Raw genomic sequence first — 13,584 nt, 5'->3', positions numbered from 1 at the left:
GAATGACCCATTGGGACCCGGTTTCTCGGTTGGGAAGTCGCTGTATGATGCCAGGTGTTTTCTGACAACCATCAGACCATCACCACCCCTTGGAGTACTTATACCTCCTGTGCGGTTGGACATTTACATCCATCTATGGACGTTTGTGTTTCAAGGCACCTGTGGTCAATTAGTTATTTCTTGACTGTTTCACCATTTTAAAGACCTATATTCATTTGTACATGCGCTGCATTTTTCCTAATGCCTATTTTGTTGTTTTTGTCAAACTGTATGCAGCAGCTTTCATTCATTTTACTGGTTAGCGCGGTGTTTTCTATTTACCTCTGAGGTTGTCTACAACATCCTTTGGAGTCGTGTTTGGAGGTCCTGGGTTCCTTGGAGTTCCGTTGATTTGTCGATCTCGGCATCCTTGCCTTTATGACTCGTTGCTGACATTCGAGTCCACCTGTTCCGCTAAGAGTATATATACTTCCCCCTTTTCGGTTGAAGATGTACCACCTTTGATGCTCCTTATGGCAGACAGTGCCAGTGTGTTCCATCCCTGATCCCTCTATTTGGTGGTGGACTCACATTGGTCCTTTTTAGGACCTTCATATTTATTGGACTTTTTCACATCTCCATTATCATCATTTCCTGTATGATTGATTTTTGTACTATTCACGTACATATTGATATATGTGTTTATTCCTTAGCGCTACATTATTCACCATTCAATCCAATGAGGAGCGAGGCGAGAGATGACCATGGAGTGATGGGTGGATCCTCTTTGAATGACAGCTGAATGCTGTAAAATACAGACACAGGAATTTCCATCACGAATTAGTTGGGCACATCTTGCAGTGCCTTTCTTTATAAATAGACTCTATTGATTTTTTTCATCAATATCTTCTAATTAAACATAAATGAGCTTCGTACATCAGACACAGTAGCTTGCCTTGAATGCACGCGTTTGTTCAGATCGTTATCTCCTGTCTATGGCTGATTGTAGAATACTGCGTCCGTACCCCTAAGAATTGTCCCCCCCTATCCTCCTGTGAATTGCAGTGTATAGACTTACCATAGGAGCCTTGTAGTATCTGTGCAGGATATTGATGAAGTCAGTGATGGTCAGCATTCCTGGGGAGAACACAGAATACACAGTCACCAGTCTATGGGAGCCATGGTCTTATTATGAGACAGGTCCTCTTTATTGGAACAGTCCCTGCAGAACCAGACTGGAAACTGGCAAAACTGGTGACATCAGAATTATTAACGGACACTGATCATTAAAACATTTATTCTGCACGGAGTAAATTATGACATCATCACCTTTCAACGGAAAAACAGTTTACTAAACAAAGCGGCGTTTGCACGCTATGGGGGAGGTTTACCTAAAACTGGAGAGTGCAAAATCTGGTGGAGCTCTGCATAGAAACCAATCAGCTTCCAGGTTTTATTGTCAAAGCTTAATTGAACAAGCTGTAGTTAGAAGCTGATTGGCTGCCATGCAGAGCTGCATCAGATTTTGCACTTTCCAGTTTTAGTAAATCCCCTCCAATGTGTCTGAGTCCAGTGATATCCCCCTATCATAAACGGCTCTATAAGGCCTTGTTTACACGGGGAGCCAAGGGAGCAGTAAAAACAGGTGGTTGAGCCGCAGTTTTATGCCCCCACCACTGCCAGAGGCCGTCAGTAAACATGCGGTGAAGATAACACAACCTGTCGTGTTTGGCAGGCAGAAACCAAATAAAGTCAATTGGACCTACTGCAACCACTCAGCAACATGGTGTGGTGTGGGGCTGCAACATGTCACCCCTGAGCCACTCGTCGAATGCCTCTGAAAAAGCAATCCAGAGCAGATCGCTTTTCGGAATGGTGACGCACGTGTAAACGAGGCCTAGATGTCAGTGCTGCTTGTAATATATTTCTAACAGCAGGAGTGTACTCCATCAAAACAGCTAAATACAGAAATTAAATTTTTACCTTCCAAAGTAGTTGTATTTCCGTCCATCCAGTTGCGGTATTAACACAGCTCTGCCACACAGCACAGCCCTCCCTGGCAGAGTCGACCTGATTTTTCTCTGCTGAAGTTTAGTAACACTTACGGGTGTTGTCCCTCCCTCAGCCTGTGATTGGACAAAGGAGGGGAAGCAGCACCGTGATGGTGTCATCTGTCTCCCTGCTCTCTCTTCCTATCAGCATGCTGCTTGCACAGAGCTGCATTCATATATGTCTTTAATATCTGCCGGGTTCAGCTTTAACCATTCTTCATGAAGCAAAGGTTCTCTTCACCAATTATATGTATGTAAACATGTAATATATATACTGTATATGTGTATATATGTATGTATGTGTATATATATATATATATATATATATATATATATATATATATATATATATATATATATCAATCACATACACACACACATATACAGTATTTAAATTATATATATATATATATATATATATAATTATTCAGTGTATATATATATATATATATATATATATATATATATATATATATATATATATATATATATATATATACACACATACACATATATTAGATAGATAGATAGATAGATAGATAGATAGATAGATAGATAGATAGATAGATAGATAGATAGATAGATAGATCTATATATTTCAAATGTTTTGTTGAATTTAAACAAGAGAAGCCAATCTAGATGTTACAAATGTTGTTGATGAGTTTATGTATCAATTTACATGGGTGGGACAAACCACCTAACACTGATGGGGGGGGGGCTTGCCTTGATCATCTTTTATTTATTCATGTAAAAATGTATCTCAAAAGGAAAAAAAAAAAACTGTTTGCTATAACCGATTATAAAGTGTAAACAGGAGTTTGGCTTTAATTTGTTAGTGTATCTAAATCTGCTAGTACATCTACCACTCCTCTTCCCCCCAGACTGACAATGCTGCGGTCCAAAGGGTACCCCCTGTGCTCCTTCATCCAGAATGGGGGCACTCTAACACAAGAGGTGTGCTACTGGCCAGATCACCAGGTGAAATAAGGAAAAAAGCCAAAAAAGAAAACGAATGCAGCCCTCGCATCTAATGATTGGTGAGCTGCAATATATTAGATTTTTGGGTTTGGGTTTAATACCGCTCCCCACCCAGGCCAATTCTGCCATTCTCCTCCTACATGTAAAAATCATAATTTTTTGCTAGAAAATTACACAGAAACCCCAAAACATTATTTATATATTTTTAGCAGAGACCCTAAGGAATAAAATGGTGATTGTTGTAATTTGTTATGTCACACAGTATTTGAGCAGCAATTTTTCAAAAAAATTTTTTAAATAAAAACAAAACACAATATCTACCCCTGTTTTTTTGCAATATGTGAAAGATTATGTTACGCTGAGTAAATAGATACCTAACATGTCATGCTTTAAAACTGTGCACGCTCGTGGAATGGCGCCAAACTTAGGTACCTAAATATCTCCATGGGCGATACTTTTAAAATCTTTACAGGTTACCTGTTTAGAGTTACAGAGGAGGTCTAGCACTAGAATTATTGCTCTCGCTCTAACGTTTGCTGCGATATCTCACATGTGTGGTTCAAACTCCATTTACATATGCGGGCACAACCTACATCGGTGTGCGAGCACGAGGGGATGGGGGGGCTTTAAATTAAAAATTGTTATTATTGCTATTTATTTTATTTTACTTATTTTTACACTGACCCTTTAATATTTTTCTGATCACTTTTATTCCTATTACAAGAAATGTAAACATCCCTTGTAATAGAAATAAGGCATGACAGGTCCTCTTTATGGAGACATCTGGGGTCAATTAGACCCCAGATATCTCCTCTACCCTGGAAACCTGAGATCAAAAAATAAAAACATAGATCTTTGCTTTCCAGGAAAAAAGAACTGCCAGTGTTTACATCTGTCAGTGCTGGAAGTGACATCATGACGTTGCTTCCAGCCTCCCAGGGTCATAGAGCTGGCCGGGAACCATAAAGTCCCTGGCCAACCCTATGGTAATCTGGCGCCACCGCCGGATCTTTAATCTGGCCTCCCGATCGCACAGGAGAGCCCAGAAAGTCGGCAGAGGGCGGCGGGAGGAGTGTCCCACTGCCTGTAAAAGCTACCCAGCAGCTGAATAGCTACAGGCGTGGCTTTCACATTACAGGGAATCTCTGGCTGAGAACAAAGACATCTGAATCATGCCTGTAGCTGCAACCATCATCCAGATATTACCACTTTAACCTAAAGACATCATATAAAGTCCTGAGGCGGGAAAGTCTTACGGGCGGGAAGGGGTTAGTACCGCTTTAACCCCTTCCCGCCCGCACTATAGCCGAAAGACGGCTACAGGGCAGGCTTAATTGGCCGGGAGGGCGTACAAGGAGCTTCTCCCGTGATCGTGTTTGCCCGCTCCCCCCCCTGCGGCGCGCGGGCGGCGCACTCTGTGATCGCCGAGTCCTTCGGAATTAGCTGATCACAGATCAGGGTAAAGGGCCAATCACAGCGCCCCTTTACCACAAGATCAGCTGTGTCCAATAATAGCTGATCACGCAAGTAAAAACAATTAGTGTCCTGATTTTCAATGCAGTCCCAACAATGCCCACCAGTGCTGACAATCAGTGCCCATCAGTGCCTTCTCATCAGTGCTATCTATCAGTATGAATCAGTGCCGCCTCATCAGTGCTATCAGTACCCATCAGTGCTGCCTATCAGTGCCTTCTCATCAGTGTCACCTATCAGTGCTATCTATCAGTACCACTACCCATCAGTGCTGCCTAGCAGTGCCCATCAGTGCCTTCTCATCAGTGCTATCAGTGCCTTCTCATCAGTGCTATCAGTGCCCATCAGTGCCTTCTCATTGGTGTCACCTATCAGTGCTATCTATCAGTACCCATCAGTGCATCCTATCAGTGCCCATCAGTGCTGCCTCATCAGCGCAAACCAGTGAAGGAGAAAAATTACCTGTTTGCAAAATTTTATAACAAACTATTAAAAATGTTTGCGTTTTCTTAAATTTTTTCTTTGTTTAGCAAAAAATAAAAAGCCCAGTGGTGATTAAAAACCACCAAAAGAAAGCTCTATTTGTGTGAAAAAAAAATGCAAAAATTGTCATATGGGTACAGTGTTGCATGACCGCGCAATTGTCATTCAAAGTGTGAGAGTGCTGAAAGCTGGCCTGGGCAGGAAGGGGGGGGGTAAAAGTGCCACATAGGCAAGTGGTTAAATCTAATTATGGATGAATACAAGGATAGCTGCTTTTCAAATTAGAAAACTGATACAATGTCAGATACAATATAGGAAATATAGATATAGTAGCATGCCAGGCTGTGTCCAGGAAGAGTACAATTGTTCCATCACCATTATATGGGGGGCGCCGCTGACACTTACCCACAAAGCAGTGCTGCTTGCTATCCCAGAGAGGGGCCGCTCGCACCCCATTGGCCACTAATGCTAGAAAGGCTTTCTTTATCTGCGAGACAAGAGGATTGGATGAACACCAAGAAGCGGAATGTACCGGGAAGAAACATTGAGGACACGGACAAATAAATGTTCCCTCGTTTGCTAAAGACGAGGACAGAAAGTACAGCTGGCTGACAGACACACAATTCCAAAATACACGGCTGGGAGAACTTTCCCTTGGTTGGACTGATTTACTAAACCAATAAGTAATATGTGCTGCACAGATAATAATCAAAATAACTGTGCCTACGTCCTATAGATTGCACAAGGAGGAGAGGTTGGGACTTTGAATGAAGCACCTGGAGGAACCAGGTGCCTCCATCCCTATTGATTACAAAGAAAAGAGGTTGGGACTTTGAGTGAGGCACATGAAAGAAGCCAGATATGAGGTAAAAACATTTATTTTGGCAAATATACACGATTTATGAAACAAGTATACATCACATGGCATTTACAATAATGCTATCATGTGGAAGATAGGCTGGTATAATAGCCATGAACCAATGCTATACATCTATAAAGTAAGATAAAAAGAAGGCATTGAACAGTGATTGATGTCATGAACCAATATTGCTCCATATAGAAAACTGTTGAATAGGCACAATTAATGCATATAATAAATCGTATGTTGTATACATATATGGATGCATCCTAGTAAAGCTCGACGCGTTTCAGTGATACTTCCACCTCATCAGGAGCTTGTGTATACAAAAGCAAAGGAGAAGGCCTTCAAAAAATACAAGGCTGAGGGATCATCATCAGCATTCAGACTTTACAAAGAATGCAACAAGATATGTAAGGGTGCAATTAAGGAAGCTAAGATAGAACACAAAAGACACATAGCAGAGGAGAGCAAAAAAAAAAATCCCAAGAAATTCTTTAAGTATATAAACAGTAAAAAAGGGAGGACAGACCATATTGGCCCCATAAAGAATGGGGAAGGACATCTGGTTACAAAGGATGGGGAGATGGCAAAGCTATTGAATGTATTCTACTCCTCAGTCTTCACGAGGGAATCGGGGGGCTTTAATAACCAAAACTGTAGTGTTTATCCTCAGGACACATCACAGGAAGCACCTCCATGGTTAACAGAGGACAGAATTAAAATTAGACTTGGGAAACGTAACATTAATAAATCACCGTGACCAGATGGCTTGCACCCGAGGGTACTTAGGGAACTCAGTCAAGTAATTGCCAGACCATTGTTCCTAACTTTTACTGACAGTCTACTGACTGGAATGGCACCAGCTGATTGGAGAAAAGCCAATGTAGCACCAATATTTCAAAAAGGGCCAAGATACATCCCTGGGAATTACAGACCAATTAGTTAGTCTAACATCAATAGTATGCAAGCTCTTGGAGGGAATGATAAGGGACTATATACAAGATTTTAGTAATGAGAACGGTATCATTAGCAGTAATCAGCATGGATTCATGAAGAATCGTTCTTGCCAAACCAATCTATTAACCTTCTATGAGGAGGTGAGTTGTCATCTAGATAAAGGAAGGCCCGTAGACGTGGTGTATTTGGATTTTGCAAAAGCGTTTGACACAGTTCCCCATAAATGTTTACTATACAAAGTAAGGTCCGTTGGCATGGATCATAGGGTGAGTACACGGATTGAAAACTGGCTACAAGGGCGAGTTTAGAGGGTGGTGATAAATAGGGAATATTCGGAATGGTCAGGGGTGGGAAGTGGGGTCCCCCAGGGTTCTGTGCTGGGACCAATCCTGTTTACTTTGTTCATAAATGACCTGGAGGATGGGATAAACGGTTCAATCTCTATATTTGCGGACGACACTAAGCTAAGCAGGGCAATAACTTCTCTGCAGGATGTGGAAACCTTGCAAGAAGATCTGAACAAATTAATGGGGTGGGCAACTGCATGGCAAATGAGGTTAAATGTAGAAAAATAATGCATTTGAGTGCCAAAAATATGAAAGCAATCTACTCACTAGGGGGTGAACCTCTGGGGGAATCTAGGATGGAAAAGGACCTGGGGGTCCTAGTAGATGATAGGCTCAGCAATGGCATGCAATGCCAAGCTGATGCTAACAAAGCAAACAGAATATTGGCATGCATTAAAAAGGGGATTAACTCCAGAGATAAAGCAATAATTCTCCCGCTCTACAAGACTCTGGTCCGGCCACACTTGGAGTATGCTGTCCAGTTCTGGGCACTAGTCCTCAGGAAGGATGTACTGGAAATGGAGCGAGTATAAAGAAGGACAACAAAGCCAATAAAGGGTCTGGAGGACATTAGTTATGAGAAAGGTACTCCTAAGTCTTAGTCACTTTTCATGCTAAGACCACAAATCATGGTTATTTAACCATTCATTTCACTATAGCTACACACATATTTTACTTTATAGACACTTGGAGGTACTACTGTGCACCACCAGCAACGACGCATGGACGCTCTCATCTCTATGGGGAGCTGTGGGCTTGCTCCATTCTCGGGGTCCCTACCACCATAATTTCCCTCCTCCCGGCTTCTTTTGCTCTCTTCTTTCCCCGTCATTGGGGTTAATTAAGGATGGTCCCGATGTTCGAGTCGAACTTAAGTTCGACTTGAACATCGGGTGTTCGTAGAACAAACTAACATATGGGGCGCTCGCAGGACGTTCCCGCGCCGACGAGCGCCCCATAATGCACTGCTAGATCGCAGTGCATTGACGGCTGCTGATAAGCCAAAGCATGCACCTGACCTGCATGCTTTGGCCAATCACAGCGTGATGTGCTGTAAGAGCTATAATTGGCCAAAGGCAGAGTGGTTAGAGGATAGAGTGTGTAGTCAGTGTAATATATATATATATATATATATATATATATATATATATATATATACAGGCAGTGTAGAATATATATTACAGTGCAGTCAGTGTACAGTATATAATACAGTGCAGTCAGTGTACAGTATATAATACAGTGCAGTCGGTGTACAGTATATAATACACTGCAGTCAGTGTACAGTATATAATACAGTGCAGTCGGTGTACAGTATATAATACAGTGCAGTCGGTGTACAGTATACAATACATTGCAGTCAGTGAACAGTATATAATACAGTGTAGGCAGTGTACAGTATATAATACAGTGCAGGCAGTGTACAGTATATAATGCAGTGCAAGCGGTGTACACAGTATATAATACATTGCAGTCAATGTAAAGTATATAATACAGTGCAGTCGGTGTATAGTATGTAATACAATTCAGGTGAGTGTACCGTATATAAATCAGTGCAGTCAGTGTACAGTATATAATACACATCAGGCGGTGTACAGTATATAATACAGTGCAGTCGGTGTACAGTATATAATACACTTCAGGCGGTGTACAGCATATAATACAGTGCAGGCGATGTACAGTATATAATACAGTGCATTCACTGTACAGTATATAGTGCAGTGCAGAGTATATAATACAGTGTAGTGTGGTGTGAAAAAAAAATCCCCATCATGTCTGGAAGGCCACCAAGGAGAGGCAGATGCTCACAGGCCACTAAAAGAGGGCAAGCAGCCTCTGTGTCTACAGTGAAAAGTGGTGGTCGCTGACGTGGTGCATCCTCTGCAGACGGGGCACACTTGTCCTTTTTTTCTGCTGCTGGCCGTGTTGTTGAGCCACAAAATGTAGAAGAGTTGGTGGAGTGGATAACTAAGCCGTCCTCATCCTCCTCTGTCACCCAGGCTCATACTAGTTTGCCTTCCACCGCAGCTGCCAAAGCGGCTTATTCCACCGACACCTTGTCCACAGTTACACCTTCAGTAGCATCACCATCATGCATGGAGGAGTCACCGGAATTATTCCACAATAGTGTCGGTTACATGCTGCTGGAGGGTGCGCAGCAATTTGAAGGCTCCGATGTCGGTTCCCAAGTTGAGGAAGGGAGTAACATGAGCTTAGAGAGAGGGGGTGCCACAGAAGGATGGAAAACTAGCAGTCATGTTCCCCTAGCTGCAGCAAACTGCCAAGTTTGCTCCAGTGATGAGGAGGGAGGGGATGATGAGGTCACTGACTGTACTTGGGTGCCTGAGAGAACAGAGAAGGAAAGTGAGGAGGAGGAGGCACAACTCCAACGAAGCAGGATGTCCTCCAGGGGCCAGCTTAAGGGCAGACACCCTGTTGCATCACACCACAGAGCTCCACAGGTGCAGGGCACTGCTGACTCCCCGCTGACTTCCAAAAGTTCATTGGTGTGGGCTTTTTTCAACACATGTGCAGTAGATCACACATAGATCAGTAGTAGATCACGTTGCGGTTTGCCATCTCTGTCTGAAGCGGATCAAGCGTGGCCAGAACACCACCCGCTTGGGCACCACATGCTTGGCAAGACATATGACAACCTGCCATGCAGTCCATTGGCAACAGCACCTGAAAGACCCACATCATAAAAAAAAATACAGAATTCTCCTTGCTCCTCATCTGGGATCTCAACCCCTACTATACCTCAAGTCCTCTCCAAAACCTGCACTGAGAGGAAGGTATAGCAATAGGTGCCACAAGTTCTTGCACCCAATCTGCTAGCAGTACACCACCTGTTGATTTCACCAGGCAAATTTTGCTACCCCAGTTGCTGAACTGTAAAAAAAAAAATACTGTCCCAGCCATCCACATGCTCAGCGTCTAAATGCTAGCTTGGCCAAATTGCTAGCAGTACAACTGCTGCCTTTTCATCTGGTAGACTCTGCCCCCTTTCGTGAATTTGTAGAATGTGCTGTACCATAGTGGCAGATTCCAAAAATAAATTTATTTTCACGTAAGGCCATTCCAGCTCTCTACCGTCATGTGGAAGGTAATGTTTTGGCCTCGTTGGACAAGGCAGTCAGCAGCAAGGTTCACATTACTGCTATCTCATGGTCCAGCCGGCATGGTCAGGGACGTTACATTTCCTTCAGAGCACACTGGGTATATCTGCTGGCAGCTGGGTTCAGTGTTGGAGCTTGTTCCGCCACCATGCTTCCTAAAAAGCTGGTCGTGATTCTGCTAAATCTGTCTGCTCCACCCCCTCCTCTTCTTCTTCCTCTATGGCCTCTTCTGCTGAATTTTCCTCTGAACCAGCAGTGCTCCCTAAGCATTCAAGAAGCTACGCAAGCAGTCAGGCTAAAATATGCCACGCGGTGCTTCAGCTGGTCTGTCTAGGGGACAGGAGCCACACTGGGGCAGAGATTCTGTCAGCTCTGCGGGGGCAGGCTCAGAGGTATGGTTGTAAGTGACAATGGCACCAACCTTCTCTCCGCCCTCCGACAAGGACACTTGACACATGTTCCATGCTTGGCACACGTCCTGAATTTGGTGGGGCAGCATTTCTTTAGCAGGTACCCAGGCTTACAAGATCTTCTGAGACAGGCCAGACAAGTCTGTGGGCATTTCCGGCAGTCATACAATGCCAGTGCTAGGCTGGCTGACATTCAATGGGAATTCAACCTGCCTACCAACCGCCTCATTTTTGACATGCCCACCAGTTGGAACTCAACATTGACCTGTGTACTTGTGCGAGTATGGCACCAGGACAGGCTCAGGGTTGCTTGGCTTCTTTTCGCCATGCCACTGGCTACTAAAAAAGGATGCATGCACTGTCCTGTCACCATTTAAGGGGCCACAAGGATGGTGAGCAGCGACAATGCATGCATCAGTGACACTGTCCCTCTAGTCTTCCTGCTGGAGCACACGCTTCGTGGAATCATCAACAGGGCACTCGAGGCAAAACAGCGGGAGGAAGAGGAAGACTTCCTTTCCTCTCAAGGCCGCCTTAATGCAGATTCCATTCCTGTGGGGCTGTCAAACACACAGGAGGAAGAGGAGGAGGAGGATTGTGTCAGCATGGATTTACAGGATAACATGCAGCAGTCTTCAAGGGATGGTTTTCAGTTCCCAGAAACCCAAGGAGTTTTACATGACGCATCCGAATGACCCCGCCCTCTTCTGACCTCATGTGATGTCAGAAGGGGGCGGGGTCGCTCGGTTACGTCAGACCCCGACAACCACAGCTCAGGGTTGTTGGGAAGAGGCCCTTGTCCCCGACAACATGGGGAAAGGTGCTTTGGGGGGGACCCCAAAGCACCCTCCCCATGTTGAGGGCATGTGGCCTGGTATGGTTCAGGAGGGGGGGGAGGGGGCGCTCGCTCGTCATCCGCCCCCTATTCTGACCTCCAGGCTGCATGCTCGGATAAGGGTCTTAAATTTTGGCATGGAGTTCCCCTTAAAATCCAAAATCCATACCAGACCCGAAGAGCCTGGTATGGACTGGGGGGGGGGGGACCCTATGCTATTTTTTTCATTCTTTTTTAATCTATATTGCCGGGAGCCGACAATACATTACTGCCACAAGCAAGTTTAAATTCCATTTTTTCCTTTAGAAATGTCATTATTGCTGCAGCATGTTCTAGACATCGCACAGATGCGCCACTTTACAGGCAGACTAAGGGGACCACAGAAGCACGATATTTAAAGGAATATTTCATTTTTATTGTTTCACTTTAGGCCTCATTAAAATCACTGCTCCTGAAAAACTGATGATTTTTTTAAATTGATACATGTCCCCTGGGGCAGTACCTGGGTCCCCATACACTTTTTTATGGCAATAACTTGCATATAAGCCTTTAAAATTAGGATTTTTTATTTTTTATGTTCGTGTCCCATAGACTTTGCATGTTCGCTAGAACTTTTTGCCTGTTTGCGGTGTTCTGGTGCGAACTAAACCGGGGGGTGTTCGGCCCATCCCTAGGGTTAATATTAGACCATGTAGGTTTTTCATATAAATATACTCTCTCTACAAATATGTTGTATACACAAGCTCCTGATGAGGTGGAAATATCACCAAAATGTGTTGAGCGCTTCTAGGATGCATACATACAACATACAATTTATTATATGCATTCATTGTGCCTGTTCAACAGTTTTCTATATGGAGCAATATTGGTTCATGACATCATACACTGTTCAATGCCTTGCTTTTATCTTATTTTATAGATGTATAGCATTGGTTCCTGGCTATTATACCAGCCTATCTTCCACATGATAGCATTATTGTGAATGCCATGTGATGTATACTTGTTTCATAAATCGTGTATATTTGCCAAAATAAATGTTTTTACCTCATATCCGGCTTCTCTCATGTGCCTCACTCAAAGTCCCAACCTCTTTTCTTTATAGATTGAACAAGTAGATTGGGCAGTGGATTGAGGCCTCGAGGACTTTCATGGTACGGTGTTAACTCACAAATCCAAATTCTTTAAAAAGGTGGTATTTTTTACATTGATTCATATTAAAATTCATTTCACAAAAATTGTCCAATAATGGACTGCTACTACTACTGATTTACCAAAGCAAATAAACCAGACTAGGGATAATTGGCTAGGCAGAACAGGCCCATCTCCACACATAGGGAGAGATTTACTAAAGCTGGAGAACACAGAATACGGTGCAGCTGTGCATAGTAGCCAATTAGCTTCAAACTTCAGCTTATTCAATGAACCCCTTGGCAACGACATAACACAAATATGCGGCCCCACTGGACTGGGCATTTTTCCCGTGGGGCCGCATATTTGCGTATTTCCTTTTGTGCTGGGAGCGCGCCGCATGGTGTGCTCCCAGCACAGAGACCGGGGTCTCACCGAGAGTCCTGGGCCCCGTTCTAACGATCGGGACCTGGAACGTACGATTCTGGCTCACCTGATCGCTATGATAGCAATGATAAATGTCCTCCAATGCATGTTGGTGTCTCATTTTAATGACAAATCCCCCCAAAAATGGGGTGTATTCTTCAGGTTGGTATAGCGGGTGGAGCCGTACAAATTTCCTTTGTTCTATGTGTCGAACGAATGTTCTTTGTACTCCTATTTTTGAACATATTCAGGTTCTAGCTATCTTTGTGGTTTGCAATAAACATTTCATATGAAGTTATCTTAGAAGATTGCAGAGGTCCCACACGTGTAACCATAGCGGTGCTGACCTGTAGCGTGGTGTCAAACACGACCAGCTTGCAGCTTGTAGGGATGGCGTCATAACACGGGCTCTTCATCATGAATTCCATGTAGACCGCGGCATCCTCCCCCAAATCTGCAGGACAGACCGCAAATTATTATATAATATGAATCAACACATGAACACCAACCATGTTCTGAGGTTTTTGGTTCTCTCGGAC

The 13,584-nt window shown here is 43.6% G+C and overlaps 1 protein-coding gene across 4 annotated transcripts in view; it reads right to left on the bottom strand.

The window, feature by feature from the left end:
* Positions 1-13,584, bottom strand: part of PRKAG3 (protein kinase AMP-activated non-catalytic subunit gamma 3) — a 65,210-nt gene that overhangs the window by 38,937 nt on the left and 12,689 nt on the right. For all 4 annotated transcript variants that reach the window (XR_012245022.1, XR_012245023.1, XM_073634306.1 and 1 more), the window contains exons 3-5: positions 13,393-13,499; positions 5,370-5,451; positions 1,058-1,116 (exon numbers count right to left, since the gene is read on the bottom strand). Coding sequence is in view for 2 of the 4 variants with exons in the window: in XM_073634306.1 (XP_073490407.1) it covers positions 1,058-1,116; positions 5,370-5,451; positions 13,393-13,499 (248 nt within the window). In the remaining 2 variants the exon portion in view is untranslated. The remainder of the gene's footprint in view (positions 1-1,057; positions 1,117-5,369; positions 5,452-13,392; positions 13,500-13,584) is intronic.

Source organism: Aquarana catesbeiana, linkage group LG06 (assembly GCF_042186555.1).
Source record: "Aquarana catesbeiana isolate 2022-GZ linkage group LG06, ASM4218655v1, whole genome shotgun sequence".
NCBI lineage: Eukaryota > Metazoa > Chordata > Amphibia > Anura > Ranidae > Aquarana > Aquarana catesbeiana.
The sequence above is the reverse complement of the archived record's forward strand: the minus strand, read 5'-3'. Positions and strand labels throughout refer to the sequence as shown.